We start from the raw sequence: 16,665 nt of genomic DNA, 5'->3' as shown, positions 1-16,665 counted from the left end.
GTCATCTGGGAGAAACCAAATCAAGACTCAATTATACATAATAAAATTCACCTCAAGATACTTATTGTCATTTATTTGGTGTTATGCACAAAACATTTCATTATTCTAATAAGACAAATAATAGAAGGGAAAGGCTTTTCAAACTGTCTTGAACTCTTAGCCACAGAAAATGAATTTTTTAGGAAGGTTTGAATAGTGCCTTTAGAAACCTGAAAATCAAAAAGCAAGATGTGAGTATGGAACCTACATAAAAGAAAAGGAGATGCGACAAATCAAGAATACATCATAAGAGAAACATATATACAAAACCAAAAATAGGTAATAATCTCCTCCAATTGGCTGTCAAGGCAGAATTCCCATTCAAAAATAATCATCAGTTGGAACTTATACAAATAACAAAAGAATATTAAACACTGAGTAAGGGCAGGATACCAGTGATAAAAAATATTAGTAAAGCACAAAACTTCAGAGTGTTCAGAAAAGTGACGCATAGTCCTCAAACTTTTCAAAAATGTCAGCAGAAATCACTTACCTCATCATAATAAACCCTTAGTTCTGCTCTTTTAGATTTCAAGTCCCAGAATACTACAGTACCATTTTCATAACCTATCAGCAGCTGGAAAACAGTAAAACAACCATTTCTTAATTCTGACATTAATTTTTAACTGTGTTCAAATAAAAACTAATATTACTATAAAGAAAAACCATGCTACACAACAAAGCCTGATTTCTACTACCTTTTCCAGCACTTAAATGATTCCTAATGTAAGAATTTTTTCAAAGATGTTGATGTAGCAATTAAAAACAAATTTAAGGGTCAATAATCTTTGCTACAATATGAATATAACCAGAGAACTCTGCTGGGTTTCAAAGAACAAGAAAACATTTAAATTATATTTTATGTAAAAATGGAAAGATAAATAGGATAGAAAATGAAGACAAAATAAATGATGAAGTGTTATGTTTAATTGGCTTCCAATGTACCTTTCAGTACTATACACCTGAAAAAGTAGATAAAAACAGTTTTAAATTTCTTTATATCAATACTATTTACTTTGTGCAAATATTTTATGATATTCTCACCTATGATGCTGATACAGCCCTTCATTCTGGGGATGGATCAAATGTAAGACCTTGTACATGTTAGGCAGAACATGCCACTGGGCTACATCCAAGGCCTTGAGTAAATATTTTAAATCAGTGGCTTACACACCAGAAGTTAAAGCTTTTTAAAAAAAATTCTCTATCTTATTAATATTAGCTAATTGTAGCCTACAGTATAAACTCGGCAGGTTCTAAAATCACCCTGGAAACAAATGTCTGTGGGGGACTTTCTAGATTAGATTGAGGTGAGTAGACCTATCCTAAATGTAGATGGCACTATTCCATGGCCTAGGGCTCTGACCACCTAAATAGAAGAAAGCTTGCTGAGCATAAGCATCCATCACTCTTTACTTCCTGACTGTGGATATAATGTGATCTGCAGCATCATGCTTCTGTCTCTATGCTTTCCCCACCATGATAGACTTTCCTTCAATCACAAACCAAAATAACCTCCTAATTTCATAAACTGCTTTGGTTAGATATTTTGTTGTAGCAATAAGGAAAGTAACTGTCAATACACTGGTGTTTGTATTTAAATCAATATAGAGTACTGGAAAAGTAATAGTCTTCCTTTTAAAATAGAAGAATATGAAACAAGTAAAATTGAAATTTATCAAAAAGATATATTTTTATTTATCCTATTTATGTTTTTATGTTTATGATATTTTGCCTGAATTGTATGTGCACCACATGCATGCCTGGTGCCTGTTGAGGCCAGAAGAGTCACTGGACCTGGAGTTACAGTCAGTTGTGAGCTACCAAGTGGGCGTTGGGACCTGAACTGAGATCGTCTTCAACAGTAACAAGTATTGTCAACCACTGATCCATTGCCCTAGCCCTTAGAGTTTTTTAAGCCATATTTTATACCCAAAAGCTTAGTTATAGAGCTACACATGATAATGTTTAAACTGATTTAACAAAAGTGTTGAGCTTTCCGATATGCTAAATTAAAGGACATTATTTTTAAAATGTTAAAATGGAGGGTTTAAAGGGAAGAAAGGGAAGGGGAAAATGATGTAATTATATTAACCTCAAAAATAAAAGAAAAAACTTTAAAAAATGTTCAATATCCTTAGTCATCATGAAGATGCAAATTAAAACTATTTTGAGATTTCATCTTAACCCCAAAAAGAAAGGCTAAGATAAAATAAATAATACCCCCAACCAACAAAAACAACAAAAAATGACAACAAACGCTGATGTGAAATGGAGAAAGGGAAAAACTTTCTCACTACTGGTAGAAGTGTAAACTGGTGTAGCCACTGTGGTGGTTCTTCAGAAAGCTAGAGATAGGTCTACCATGCGATTCAGCCTTACCACCCATGGACATACACAAAGAATTGTACTTCTTACTACAGAGATACTTGCTTATCCATGTTTATTACTGCTCCTATTCACAATAGTCAACAAAAGGAAACAGCCTAGATGCCCATCAACTGATGAAATGCATAATGAAATGTGATACATTTATACAGTGCTATATTATCTAACTATAAAGAAAAATGAAATTATAAAATATTCAGATAAATAGATAGAACTGGGGAAAAAAGAGCAACAACAACCTGAGTGAGATAACCCAGGCCCAGAAAGATGCTCTGTGAGATGTAATCCATAGCTGGTATGATTACTGAGACCAAGGACCCTTGGCTATACAAGTCATAGGCCCTAGGGGAGAACCAACCACTATTATTTTGCTAAATGGACTTTGTATTAAAACAACTCCTAATGACTTACTGCTATACCCATAGAAGAATGTGTCTCTCATCCCTCATCACAAAATCTTTGTGCAGTAAATGAAAATTAAAACAGAGCGCCACTACTGGTCAACGTGTAGAAAATAAGAGACTGCAGATTAGATGGGTTTAAAAAGAGAGAAAACAAGAAGTTGTATGGGTAGGGAGTTGAGGTTGAATATGGATGGAGTTGGGGATGGGTCTGAACAGAATATAATATATGAAATTGTCAAAGAATTAACAAAAATATTTTTGAATACCACATATGAGATACACATATTAATTGAAATTTATATTTTTATAAATACATATAAAAGAAAAATTACTAATATTATCAACAGCTAGACAATTGTTAAATAATAGAAATCTTCATCCAAAGGGGAAAGCAAACTCAGCATTAAGGAAGATATATTCATTCCCAGCTTTGTGTAAGTTTTTACAGCGTCAGGTCCACAAAGTCCCTTTTTTCCTTTAGGGTGAGAAGAGATCATTTTAATCATCAAGGGAATTTTATTAAAGTCTCTTTCATATCAGTTTTCTTTATGCTTTTCTTTTTCTATTAATATATAAAGTATACTGATTTTTAAGAGTTAAACTATATTCTAAGGATGATGAAAAATTGGTTGTGATCTTTTGTGACTTTTCATTCACATTTTGCTTGTTTATTCTGCTGAGGTGTGGTCTTGTGCTGACCTGGAATTGATGATCCAATTGATCCAGCCTCCCAAAGTGCTGGGAAGATAGGCATAAGCCAACGACCTGGCCTCATTTATTGTTTTTCTGCTTTTGTTTAATTAGTTAATTAAGTAATTGAAATAGCTTCTCTCCAAGCTCGTCTTGAACTATGTAGCCAACAGTGACCTTGAACTTCTGGTTCTCCTGTCTCTACCTCTGCAGTACAGGTATGTGGTTCACCATATCCAGTTCATCTTTTTTTAATTGTATGAAGGGGTTTCATTATAATATTTCATATACGTATAATGCTCTTTACTCATATTCACCCCCTTCTTATCCTTACTTCCCCCACCTTTCTACTTACACATCCCTAGTAGTCTCTCTTTTACTTTCACGTTCTTTACTTTCCTCCTATCATACTTTTTACTCTTTACAATGACTTTCTATTATCAAACCTGGTCCACAATAGTCTTTGAAGAATCCACACATGGAATTCAGAAAGGATGAATCCTTGCCTACGACTCCTGTATCACTGTGTCATCCAAGTCTAATTGTACTAATCTCTGCAGCGACTTCGGAGATACAGGATTGCCTTTGGTAATCTTGGCAGGTGGAGACAGTTTCAGGAACTTCTGTACTCTCTTCCTACTATACCTCTAATTACAATGCCAAGAAACCAAAGAGAGTCTTAATCCAAATCACTGAGAATATCTGTCCAAATTATACTTAAAGAAAAAATGATATATTTTATAAGGATGGGTGGTGTACTTTGAGCTTAATCTTGGGCTAATACTTCATTTATTACCTGGTTACTTAGTTCATACAACTTATCATTTACAGGAGAACCACAATATTGTTTTTGGATTTGATAATATTAATGCCTGCTTTGACCTTTTAGATAATTTTTCTGAAATTTTTTCCTCTACAAATGATCAGTATTGTTCCTATATGTATTTATATTTGATATATATTTACAGAGCATTTTAGAATCTTTCTTCAAAGGCAACAAGATCCCCTTTCAATCGCTATATTCTGGACCTGAGAATTGACTTACATGTGGAAGACTGATGAGATGTGTTTTTCCATGTTGGTGATAGTATTAAGAGAAAACTGCTCTTTATTTTTTTCTGATTTTGCAAACCAAACATCTCAGTCAAATGCCCCACCTAATTTTGTTCCTAGAAATGGCATGCAATATTAGTTAACACCATGGATTCATGCATTGCTACTCTAGCCTAGCTGTTTGTTACAGTAATTTATACCCATGCTGCCAGATGGTTAAATATTGCCACCTGGCCTCTACCAATCTAGATATTTAATCCTCATAGATAGTATGGAGACTGGCTCTTTGTTATCATTTCCTACTGTCAACAAAGGCCTAAAAAAAGATAGCCACTATCTAGTTTTGTAAATGTGTTACCTGCTTTTCCAGAATATTCTGCCTTACTTAGTAGAAACAATACCCTTAGAAGCTTCTTGGAGATCACTGAGGAGGTGACTTAGTTAATACTCTCCATTTTTGTTTGTTCTGATCTGATCCCTTCTTTAATACTACACCAGGAGGTATAGTTGGTATTTCTAGTTATTAAATATCTCTGTTGAGTCAAGGCTTCAGAGAATTATCCCCACAAACTATAGTGATATTTTATTTGTGCTGAAATGTAATTTTATTTGTATGTTAATAAATAAAGTTGCCTGGAGATGAGAGGTAAACACGAGCCATTAAGCAGAAGTCTGGCGGTGGTAGCACATGCCCTTAATCCGATCACATGGTAGGCAGAGTCTCTGTGTGGTCAAGGACACAGCCAAGCGTGGTGACCTTTGAGTCTTTAATCCCAGTACCAACCATAGAGACCAGGAGGTCTGTATAGACAGGCAGTGACAAGGAAATCATGTGGCTGGGTTTAGAGCCAATGAGAAGGCAGAACAGGAAAGCAATAAAAAGACAAGTTACACAGGGAGAAGCTCTCTCTCTCAGGAGCAGCAACGGCAGTGAGTGGTAAGCTAACGGTAGTCTTGGCTCTTCGCTAGTGCTCTGATCTCTTGGGCTTTTAACTCTGTATTTGGCTCTGTGTTTCTTATTTAGTACGACCGTTGAGAATTTCATCTACAGCAAACTACTAGGGCAAGTATCCTCACCAAAGAATTATATCCCGAGCCAGGCAGTAGTGGCGCGCGCCTTTAATCCCAGCACTTGGGAGGCAGGGGCAGGCGATCTCTGAGTTCGAGGCCAGTCTGGTCTACAGAGTGAGATCCAGGACAGGCTCCAAAGCTAAAGAGAAACCTTGTCTCGAAAAACCAAACCAAATAACACACACACACACACACACACAAAAAAACAAAACAAAACAAAACAAAACAAAAACAAAAAAACAAAAAAAACCAACCCCCCCCCCAAAAAAAAACCCAAAAAACAAGAATTACATCCCAAGGTATGCCCTGTGTAATGAACTGACTTTAATATAGCCTCCAACTTCAAACCCTTAAAAATCATTGCTAAACACATTCCTTTGGTGACTGACATTAGGGTCCTCAATTTCTTTTATAAATATTCTACTTATTTTACACATATTCTGTTTCCTCATAGAGAAAGGCTTATGTATTTATGTTAGATTGTAGTGATATCTGAGGTCTGATTCTGGTTTTAGACCTGTGTTAATAACTCCAGGAATCCTTATGAATACAATTATCAGTCACCTAAAGAATAAAAACTATTTTCTCTAAGTAACAGTGAAAGTGATGACTCTTGGTCAGATGGGTTCATGGAAGTTGAGGCTGGTAAAAGGAGTTACAGTTTTCTTAGGTTTATCTTCATGTTTCCCTATCCTGGGTGTGATAGTTGAAAAGCATGATTTTTAAAAAGTCATATATTCATTCAAAACTTCAACATGTAGCCTTATATTTGAAAAAAGGTCTTTCAAATGTATAATTAGTTAAGAATTTTGAGAAGAAATTATCCTGGACTTAAAGTGGACCTATCCCTAAGTGCAATGGCTGGTAACCTTGTTAGATAAGAAGACACAAAAAGATAGATGCCCAAGTTGGAGCTGTACTTCCTCAAGACAAGCTACAAGAGGCGAGGAAAGTGTCCCCTAGAGATTTTTACAGTAGTGGTTCTCAACCTTCCTAATACTACAACACTTTAATACAGTTCCTCATATTGTGATAACCCCTACCATAAAATTATTTTCACTGCTACAAAGTAACTGTAATTTTGTTACTGTTGTGAATCGTAATGTAAATATTCATGTTATACGGTAGTCTTAGGAGATCCCTGTTAAAGGGTCATTTGACCCCAATAGGGTCATGACAGGGTTGGGAACCCATATTTCAGAGGGAACATGGTCCAACCAATAAATTGATTTCAGACTTCTGGCTTTTAGAACTATGAAAAATTAAATATTTGTTGTTTTAGGTTATTCAGTCTGTGTTCATATTTTATGGTAGCCCTAAGAAACTAATTTATAAGAACCAGGAGTAATGTTCTTTCCTAATAATTACACTGGCTTATCAAAGGGATAACAACTGGTTTCTTTATAAACAGTTCTTGAGCCCAATTTTAGCACAGTTTTCTTAAAGATGAAAGCAATAAGAGTTCCTCTGAAGATACCTTAAGATGCCCCTGGGATAAGGTAAATCAGCAATCAATATCTGGGATGATGTAGGAAGATAAAGAACACCCCTGAATGTCAAATAGCGCAGTGCTTAATAGTGATACAGCATGTATCTGCATGCACAAAACACTGGGTCTGATCCTCAGCACCATAAAAAAAAAGTCTATCACATGACAAGAAATGTCTCTATTATGTAATTAAGGTCAGCCATTTGTGTGGAAGAGGTACCTTACACTTTCCAGATAGACTAAACTAATAAAGTGAGTCCTTAAGAGAGGAGATGTTTCCCCAGATGTAATCAGAAAGAGTGCTGTCAAGGAACAAAGCTGGGGATATAGTTCATTGTCAGTTCTAAAAACAGACAAAGGGAGCTAACAAGCAAAGGATGTGTGAAGCCTGCAGAAAGGCAAGAAAACAGCCTCTTTTCTAGAAAGGAGTTCAGCTCAGTGAGGCTGTGTTGGCTTCCTGGCACACAGAATTGTAATACAGTAAAATTTTGCTGTTTTAAGCTACCATCAGTGGCTTATATATTAGTACAAGAAAGTAAGTGCTGTCAAATGAAGCTGTTTCACCCTCATCATTATAACTGTCATTAACCCATATCATAAGTACTTGATCTCTCACTGTCTTATCTTTCCAGGAGTCCCAAATTCCAATTAACCACGTGAAAATGTGCAAGTAATTATGGCTTTATTGTATGCCAGAGTTTAATGTCACTCCACTTGGCATCTTCAACAAATTCTTTGATTTTATAGAGAAGAAAATCCAACTATAAATATCCCATCAGGGGGCAACAATCTAGTCAAGGACTCAGCAAACTTTAAGAGGCTGCAGATGTTATGATTTATTATTTTCTGAACCAGAGTTCTGTAGAAACGAGCCTGAGGCAAGGTTCTTATGCTAATATTTCAGGGAAAATATACTCTCTGGATTGCAGTATTAAAGGGAAAGTGAAGTAGAAGAAAGATAACTCAAAATTATGCCAACCATTATTTCTGGGGAAAGTCAGAAGAGACACATCAATAATTATCTGGCAGGTGTTTCATCAGTATGGACTTGTGGCCTTGTCTCTAAATCATGACTCAGAACAACCCAGCTAAAGGGAGGAGAATAATTCATTCCCTGTCTCTTGTCTGACACTGGTTAAAGTTGTTCCATGGGAAGGTAGTGTCTCTTCACTAGAGGGCCATGTCATTTGACCCTTGTGGCAGTTTTTAGGAAAGGTGGAAGGTGTACTTTCTGCTGTAGAATACCTTGTGGATCCAGAATTAATGAGAAGAGCTAGGGGTGCTGGATATAGCTAGTGAACTTTAGGAAGTAGTGCTGCAAGAAGCTTATTAACCCGGCCAAACCTGAAGTGAAGCAAGCAGGGACAAGTTTGAGAGACAACACTAGAGCATCCACAAAGATGTACTCATTATTATTTCCCATATAGAAATCTCCAATCCAACAGCATCCTTTTCTGTCTGACAGAAGGATGTTCAAATTCCTTAGAAATAGTGTCTTGGAACAAAGATGTTCTGTGTTTGACTATGATATTGTCTTGTTTCTATAGGAGTCCTAACATCACTACTTTATTTCTTTTTTTAATTTTATAATTAATTTAATTTTACATATCAGCCACGGATTCCCTGTTCTTCCTCTTCCCACCCCATCCCCCGCCCTCCCCCAATCCACCCCCTATTCCCACCTCCTCCCAGGCAAGGACTCCCCTGGGGATTCAGCTCAGCCTGGTAGATTCAGTTGAGGCAGGTCCAGTCCCCTCTTCCCTTCACCTAGGCTGAGCAAAGTGTCCCAGCATAGGCCCTAGGTTCCAAAAAGCTAGCTCATGCACTAAGGACAGGTCCCAGTCCTATTTCTTTTCTTATAGCAGCATCAAGACTTCAAAGAGAGCTTCCCTTTCCACACTGAATTTATCTCAGAAATGTGAAAAGAAATGTTTAAATAAGAAAATCTATCAACATATTCCAACAAATTAAAAAGTGAAGAATACTTAACCCGATACATGTAGAAACCCATTCAACAAAATTCAACATAAGTTATGATTTAAAATTGTCAGAATACTAGAAATAGATAGGAATATTTTTGTTCTTTTTGTGTAAGGGGCTGAGAGTGGGGTGGAGACAGAATCTAGGGCCTCAACTTGTTAGCTAAAAGTAAACCCAGGAATAAATAATTTATATTCAATAATGTGCTGGGTTTTGGCCAACAAAACATAAGATACATATAACTATCTATGCTGGAAAAGAAGAAATAAAAATCATCTACATTTGTTATACCTTCATAAATAATTTATACCAGATAATCTAAAGACAGATACTAAAAACAAAACATTCATTGATGCTGCCATTTTTTTTTTTGAAAACACAGTACTTTATATACTAACAATAATCAGCTATTATCAAACTGACTTAACAAAAATTAAGTCAGGAGGCAACAATATGGGCTCAGCAGGTAAAGGCACCAGCAGCCAAGTTTGATTCCAAGAACTTATATGAGAGAAGACGACCAACCCCACAAGCTGTCTTCTGATGTCCACACACACCCATGGCATATGCATGCTCCACCCCCACACATACTAAATGAAAATTAAGTTATAAATCTAAATTAGTATATAGAATTTAACTAACAAAAGAGATGTACAATTTTTATGAGGTAATATTATAAAGTTATATAAAACATAAAAGAAAGAAAAGCAAGCCGGGCAGTGGTGGCGCACCCCTTTAATCCCAGCACTCGGGAGGCAGAGGCAGGTGGATCTGTGAGTTTGAGGCCAGCCTGGTCTACATAGTGAGATCCAGGACAGGCACCAAAACTACACAGAGAAACCCTGTCTCAAAAAAAACTCAAAATAATAATAATAATAATAATAATAAAAGAAAGAAAAGCAAATAAATCATGTTCATAAATGGAACTTGCTAAACAGTGGGAAATTTGACCCAATAAGTGGATTATTTAAATATACAAAATAAAAGTAATAACCTTATGTCAAAAAACATAAAATTTATACAGAAATTAAATTTAAATTATGAAATAGAAATACTCAAAACTGACAGGAAAAGTAGAACTATGGGTTTTAACCAAGAAAGGAAAGACTTATTAAACAAAAAGCAAGATCAAAAGACTGACAAAATTGAATATAGCAAAAGCAAAACCCTAGTTCATAAGAAGGCAAGATTTACTCTGGGTGATAGACTAATACGTTGCGGAGCAACACATTGGCATTGGTGTTCTGCATCAATATTTATTTTACAATCCTTTTTAATTGTCAATGTAGTTACCACACACTGCATTATTTCATAAAAACTTGGATAACACAAAAAAAGAAAACCTTTTCCCTTTTTCCCTAATACCATGTCTAGTTTCCTCTCCTAGTCAGTACATATCTACTCAGGCTTCTGTTTTTAGGCATGTAGTATACATATACAAATACAAATGCATTATTCACATAGTTTTATGCCTCCCTACTGGGATTTTCTTTTTAAAGTTTGCCTTAGTGAATTTCCATTATCTGTGTGTGTATCAACATTCATTTATTTAACTTTCAGTTAATAGACATATTATTCCTTATTCACATAAATAGTATGGATATCTGAAAAGGATTATCTAAGTCAAATGATTTAAAAATGTGTCTTCACTTATTATAACGCTGTTTTCTGTGTCTCTATATATTTGCGTGTCTAATCCAAATTATGAAATAACTGGGATAGTTCTATAATTTTATGATGTGTTAGCTATATCTGTATAGCTGCATAGCCTTTTCCACTGTCTAGTACTAGTAAACATTTGCCAGCCTAATGGGAAAATCATACAACTTCATTTTTCTGACTGCCAATGAGGGTGTTTCTTCCACATACCAGTAGAAGCCTGTACATGAAATATAACTTTATTCATCTCAGAAAAAGTTTGTCCCATTTGCTTCTTAAGTATTTAGGACAATTTATTTTAAAGTATTTTTTACTTTTTGAGATTATAATATAATTACATCATTTCCCCCTTCTCTTTGTTCCCTCCAAACCCTCCCATGTATCCTCTTGCTCTATTTTGAATTATTGGCCTCATTTTTCACTGACTGTTGTTACATGCATATATATGTTTGTATATATGAATATACTCCTTGATACTTATGTACAATTTTGTAGATTATGGTCAAGCTGTTGAGTCTGTATAATGTTACTTATGTGTATGTTTTTAGGACTGACCTCTAGGTATTTAGCAGCCAGCTGCTGTGCTATTGTCTGGGGTGACTATTTCTCCCACTCTCAGCATTCTTTAGTTGACTGCAGTTCTTTGTATATGTGAGGCCTCACAAGCTTTTGTCAACAAAAACAAATTCTGGTAATACCTGGTTAGCATTACATTCTACTTATGGATCAATTTAGATGTACCAAATACTGCTTCATCAGATGAACTTGCCTTCCATGTTGGATTTTTATTAGACTACCACAATTCCCATCCTTTAAAAATAAATAATTTACTTAAACTATAACTACAACAAATAACTTCATAATTTTTGTATAGTACTTAGTAAGAATTATACACTTGACAAGACATCTGTAAAGATGAGGTTTTAAAATTCAAGTTATCAACTGTTTCATTATCAAAGGCAAATTATGAAATAATCAGGATTATTCTTATAATCTGATAATGTATTGGCTACATTTGCATAGCTGTAACCAAAATATCTAGAGCTCAACTAAAGGTAGAAAAGATTTATGATTTGCAGTTTCAAACAGTCTAATCCCCATTAGTCTTGAGGATAAGGAAGAACTGAGCTTTTCATGTCAGGGAAGGCCACAAAGCAAAGAAACCACATCTAGGATGAGGCCAGAGGAGAAACAGATCCAAGAACACACCCTCGTGAGCTGCTTCTCCACCTAGATTCCATTTCCTACCTTTTCCCACCCCCAATATTGTTATCATACAATGAAGCCATCAGGGCACTGATCCATTGAGTAAGTCAGAGCCTCATTTTCTAACCATCTCTAAAAACTCCAGCACAGGCACACACACTCAGAGCTGTGCTTCACTAATCCCTTGGAATTTATCCCAATGAAATGCATAAATACTTGCTATATTAGTGTGTATTTATAAGAAAATCAAAATTACCTAATTGATGTTACTGGATATTGGCCATGAATTTGTTAATACCAAAGCCAAATAACAGATACATGATTCATGAGTTTTTGGAAAATGAAAAACTTAGAGCATTAGTAGCGAGAGTATTCCATTTATTTGTTCACTTGCTCATTCACACTTTCAGTAAGTATTATTTTTAGATACCACTGAATGCTACAAACCAATTGAGATGTTAAATTTTAAGAAGCAGTTTAAAATATCTTTTTCTAAAAATAAGGAAAACAAAAGCAAGAATAATGTAGCATACTTACTTTTCCTTCATCTCTTGGGCTATCACTTAAGTGAACAACTGGGCCCGGGTGAGTCTTGGTAGATCTGTTAAATTAATAACAATAATTTAAAACTAATCACCAGAGAAAGACAAAGAAATGAAAATTAAGCTGGAACACACTACCCATGTTCTCTTCATATTCACATAAAATTTTAGCTTTCTTTATGAACTACTTTCTTCTTCCTATTAAATTTAGTAAAGGAGGTTTTCTTTAATCAGGTATGAAAATCAAGTTCTACATTTAAAAATGGTACTTTAAAAATTTTTTAAACCACCTTTCTGTGAAATACGAGTCCTTGATATTTTTAATGGATTTATTAATACAGAGAAATGTTCCAGCCTTATGTAGTAAACCTATTTCAACCAAATTTTAAAGTGCTTACCTAATTAAAGATTTCCTTTGACATGAAGTTTCCTATGATTTTATCCCTAAAGCAAAGTACAGTGGCATCCTGGGTTTAAAAAGAAATGCTTTCGTAATTAACTAGTAATTGCTATCCTACAGAAAACTGACAACCAGGGGGAATCTAGTTCTTTGATGATGTCTAGTTTATCTGGTTATCCAGTGCAACCAATAATAAATAATTATGCATATAACAGCACAATTAAAAGTTAAAAGAACCTTGTCAAGCTGGGCGGTGGTGGTGCGCTCCTTTAACCCCAGCACTTGGGAGGCAGAGCCAGGCAGATCTCTGTGAGTTCAAGGCCAGCCTGGTCTACAGAGCGAGATCCAGGACAGGCACCAAAAACTACACAGAGAAACCCTGTCTTGAAACAAAAACACCAAAAAAAAAAAAAAAAAAAAAAAAAAAAAAAAAAAAAAAAAGAACCTTGTCACTCTGACCTTAAATTTATTCTACCCTGATTATCTGGCATAGTTTCTTTATAAATCTAATTTAACATGATTACTAAATATGATTATGTCATAGTTAATTAAACATGACATGGTCTCACATAACCAAAAAATTGTTTCTCCATTTTCTACAACCCTTTTCATGATCCAATTGTTGTAGAGGGCAAGAAAGCAAAGGAACTGCATACAGGAAGGGTAATCCAATTGTGACTGAGTTGGCACAGTTCTACTTTATTTCTTAAGGACACATAAAATCCACCAAGAGCCTTCACAAAACAGTTAAAACTATTTAAATCCTAGAAACTATTTTGAAAGTAATAAATAACTAATTCTAGGCTTCTCTTATAATGACTCCTGAAAAGTGGCTCAAAGGGATACATAGATTAGATATTGAGAAATTTTGTGAATGGATTCATTCACCCAATTCACAGATGTATTTTCTCATCTAAAAATAGATATAGTACCATTGACCTTACTGAATAACCATATATACACATAATGTATAATAACATATATATATATATATATATATATATATATATATATACACACACACACACACACACACACACACACACACACACACACTTAATGGCAAAAGATAGGTCATTTTCAATAGTATGTATTGATATTGTTGTATTTGAAAATCAGAATTACTATTTATATTCTAGAGTATATTCTCAAAGAAAAGAAATTAAACAAGGCTACAAAGAATAGTTTATATAGCTTTTTTTAGTTCTATTCATATGTAATATATACTTACATATAATTGTAATTGCTCTAGAAAGGTAAATGCTCCTGATAAAGAATAATGTCCTGAATTCTTTATTAAATAACAATAGTCAACAAACCAAAACTGTCATCTGTTGAGTTTGATTGAACCAACAATTTAAAGTGTATTGCATGATAAACTAGTGAAAACAATAAGATGTTTCATAAAAAAATCTATACTTAAAACATTTGGAAACTCTAAATTAAACATGATAAGTATTTTACCTATACAAATCCACATAGTAAGTCTATATGCAGATGCAATCAAATATTCAATTGTTTCCAAAATTACTGATGTGCTCCATTTTTAGTCATAAAATCATTATTAAAAGAATATATTTTGGAAATACAGGTCAGACTATATGCTAGACTCTTCCACCTAGAGTCTTACTGTATAATAAAAGTGTCCAGAAGATAATCCAGCATTATATTTATTTGTAATGAAATTTTAGAGTATAAAAGAGATTGTTTTTATATTAATATATTAAAAGTTAATGGGAAATTTTTATGCTGCTTTGCTACTTAAAGATAATGACTATCAACATGTTGGCATATTTTCTGTCTATTTCTCTAACATTAACTTTCAAAACCCCAGAAAGTGTCACTAGTAAAACATAACTTTCAGAAAAGAGACAAAGTTCTGAGATATATATTTCTAATGTATATTAACAAGTGGAGAGTGATTAAAAGACAATTCAGGAGATTGGGAGTTATTGATATTTAAATTTTTATTTATCAAGTGGAATTAATTTCTATGGAATACACTTTGGAAATACTAGTATAATTAAAATCATTGAGATTAGAAAAATAACTTCTTTTCAAAACAGATTTAAGTTCATTAAAATAGTGTTTTAATTAGAACGTCAGAGAATAACAGAATACATAGGAAAATGAGTCAGAATCAAGTCAAACATATCTTACTAAGGACTTGATATGTATAAAACTAGCAACAAATAAAATTGTTTTGTTATTAAAACACAGACCAAAAAATATGTTTATATGTGCACTACGCAAATAGATACTTGAACTCCATAAAATTTTAGGTTTAAAATAGCTCACACTTTACATGTGCAGAAGATTAAATATTAATGCCAGAGCTATACCACTAGTGTTGGAGAGATGGCTCAGTGGTTAAGAGCCCGGACTGCTCTTCCCAAGGACCTGGGTTTGTTATCTAGCCCCAACATGGCATCTCACAATCATATGTAACTCCACTTCCAGGGGATCTCGTGCTTTCTTCTGGCCTCCACAGGCACTGCATGCATAATGTTCACTTACACACATGCAGGCAAAACACCCATACACATAAAACAATGAAATAAAACAAAAAAGTTCAAGCTGTATTGTCAAAACATGAAGGAGATTGAGTTAACTGCATCTCTTTGATATCAGAACTATATTCTAACAAGGCAAGAGTTAAATTATTATCATTAATAATTATGCCTATTGCTTACAATTATTTTCATATACAACAATCCATTCTCACTATGGTTATGCTAATGTTAATTATAATATCATGAGATGATTTACATGAATAAACTGTAGTGTTATTATATTTTATTATCATTGTTGATATATGTAAGGTTTTATTATTCACAGTATGTGTAGTGTATAAAAGTACATTATTACATCTAAATCTATTTTAAAATTCTCTGTGGTTTTATTTTAGTTCAATTTCATTAAGTTAATTACACACAGCAATAGAGTTATCAACTAATTATAATCTAAGGCTACATAATATATGCAATATTTTAATCAAATAAAGAGACAGACAAGTTCAAACTTACAGTTCAATTGCCTTGTTCCACATGATGACATATCCAGAAAGAATGAAAGACTCAATGTTTACAATATGTGTATTTCCTCTTTCTGTTCCAACATAGAGCCATTTACTCTGGAAAGGTAGATGACAGTAAGTAATTCTGAAAGAAAGAAAATTATAATTAAAATATCTGAATTTTACATTTGATCAGTACATTTTCCTTACACATATTATTCTAACATTAAGTTGTATTTATAAAAATGATAGGAAAACCTATGTACTGCAGTGGTATTTCCTTATTAAAAATAGAACATAGGACAAAAATAATATATCATTTAAAATAATAATGGCAATCACTACTAAGAGTCTATTATAGGCATGAATTTACATGGTTTCTAGTTTTAAATTTTTTGACCAATACACAAAAGCATAAAAGCTGTAGATAATAGTGGGAGCAATATGATGAAAAATATTTAAATCAGGTTTATCATTTTTAAATTATGAAAGCTTGTAAAATCTTTTCTTCCAACATTAGTAATGGTGGTACATTATTGTCATTTACGGTCATCATACTGTGTAACAATATTTCAGAGCTTCCTTTTCATATCTGACATATAGTATCCATTATCCAACCTTTCCCAGCCTTCCCCAACACTCTTCCTTCTTCCCTGCCCTCTGCTTCTGGTACCCACCATTCTAATCACTATTTCTAAGAGATCAACTGCACTATTTGTCATTCTGAA

General features: G+C 34.0%; 1 protein-coding gene across 4 annotated transcripts in view; it reads right to left on the bottom strand.

Annotated features, from left to right (window-relative positions):
- Stxbp5l (syntaxin binding protein 5L) overlaps positions 1–16,665 on the bottom strand; it is a 231,240-nt gene that overhangs the window by 114,439 nt on the left and 100,136 nt on the right. For all 4 annotated transcript variants that reach the window (XM_059277086.1, XM_059277088.1, XM_059277087.1 and 1 more), the window contains exons 5-7: positions 15,948–16,082; positions 12,517–12,580; positions 533–616 (exon numbers count right to left, since the gene is read on the bottom strand). In XM_059277086.1, coding sequence (XP_059133069.1) covers positions 533–616; positions 12,517–12,580; positions 15,948–16,082 — 283 coding nt within the window. The remainder of the gene's footprint in view (positions 1–532; positions 617–12,516; positions 12,581–15,947; positions 16,083–16,665) is intronic.

Source organism: Peromyscus eremicus, chromosome 12 (assembly GCF_949786415.1).
Source record: "Peromyscus eremicus chromosome 12, PerEre_H2_v1, whole genome shotgun sequence".
Classification (NCBI taxonomy): Eukaryota; Metazoa; Chordata; class Mammalia; order Rodentia; family Cricetidae; genus Peromyscus; species Peromyscus eremicus.
Note: the sequence above shows the minus strand (reverse complement) of the source record. Positions and strands in the feature narration are given on the sequence as shown.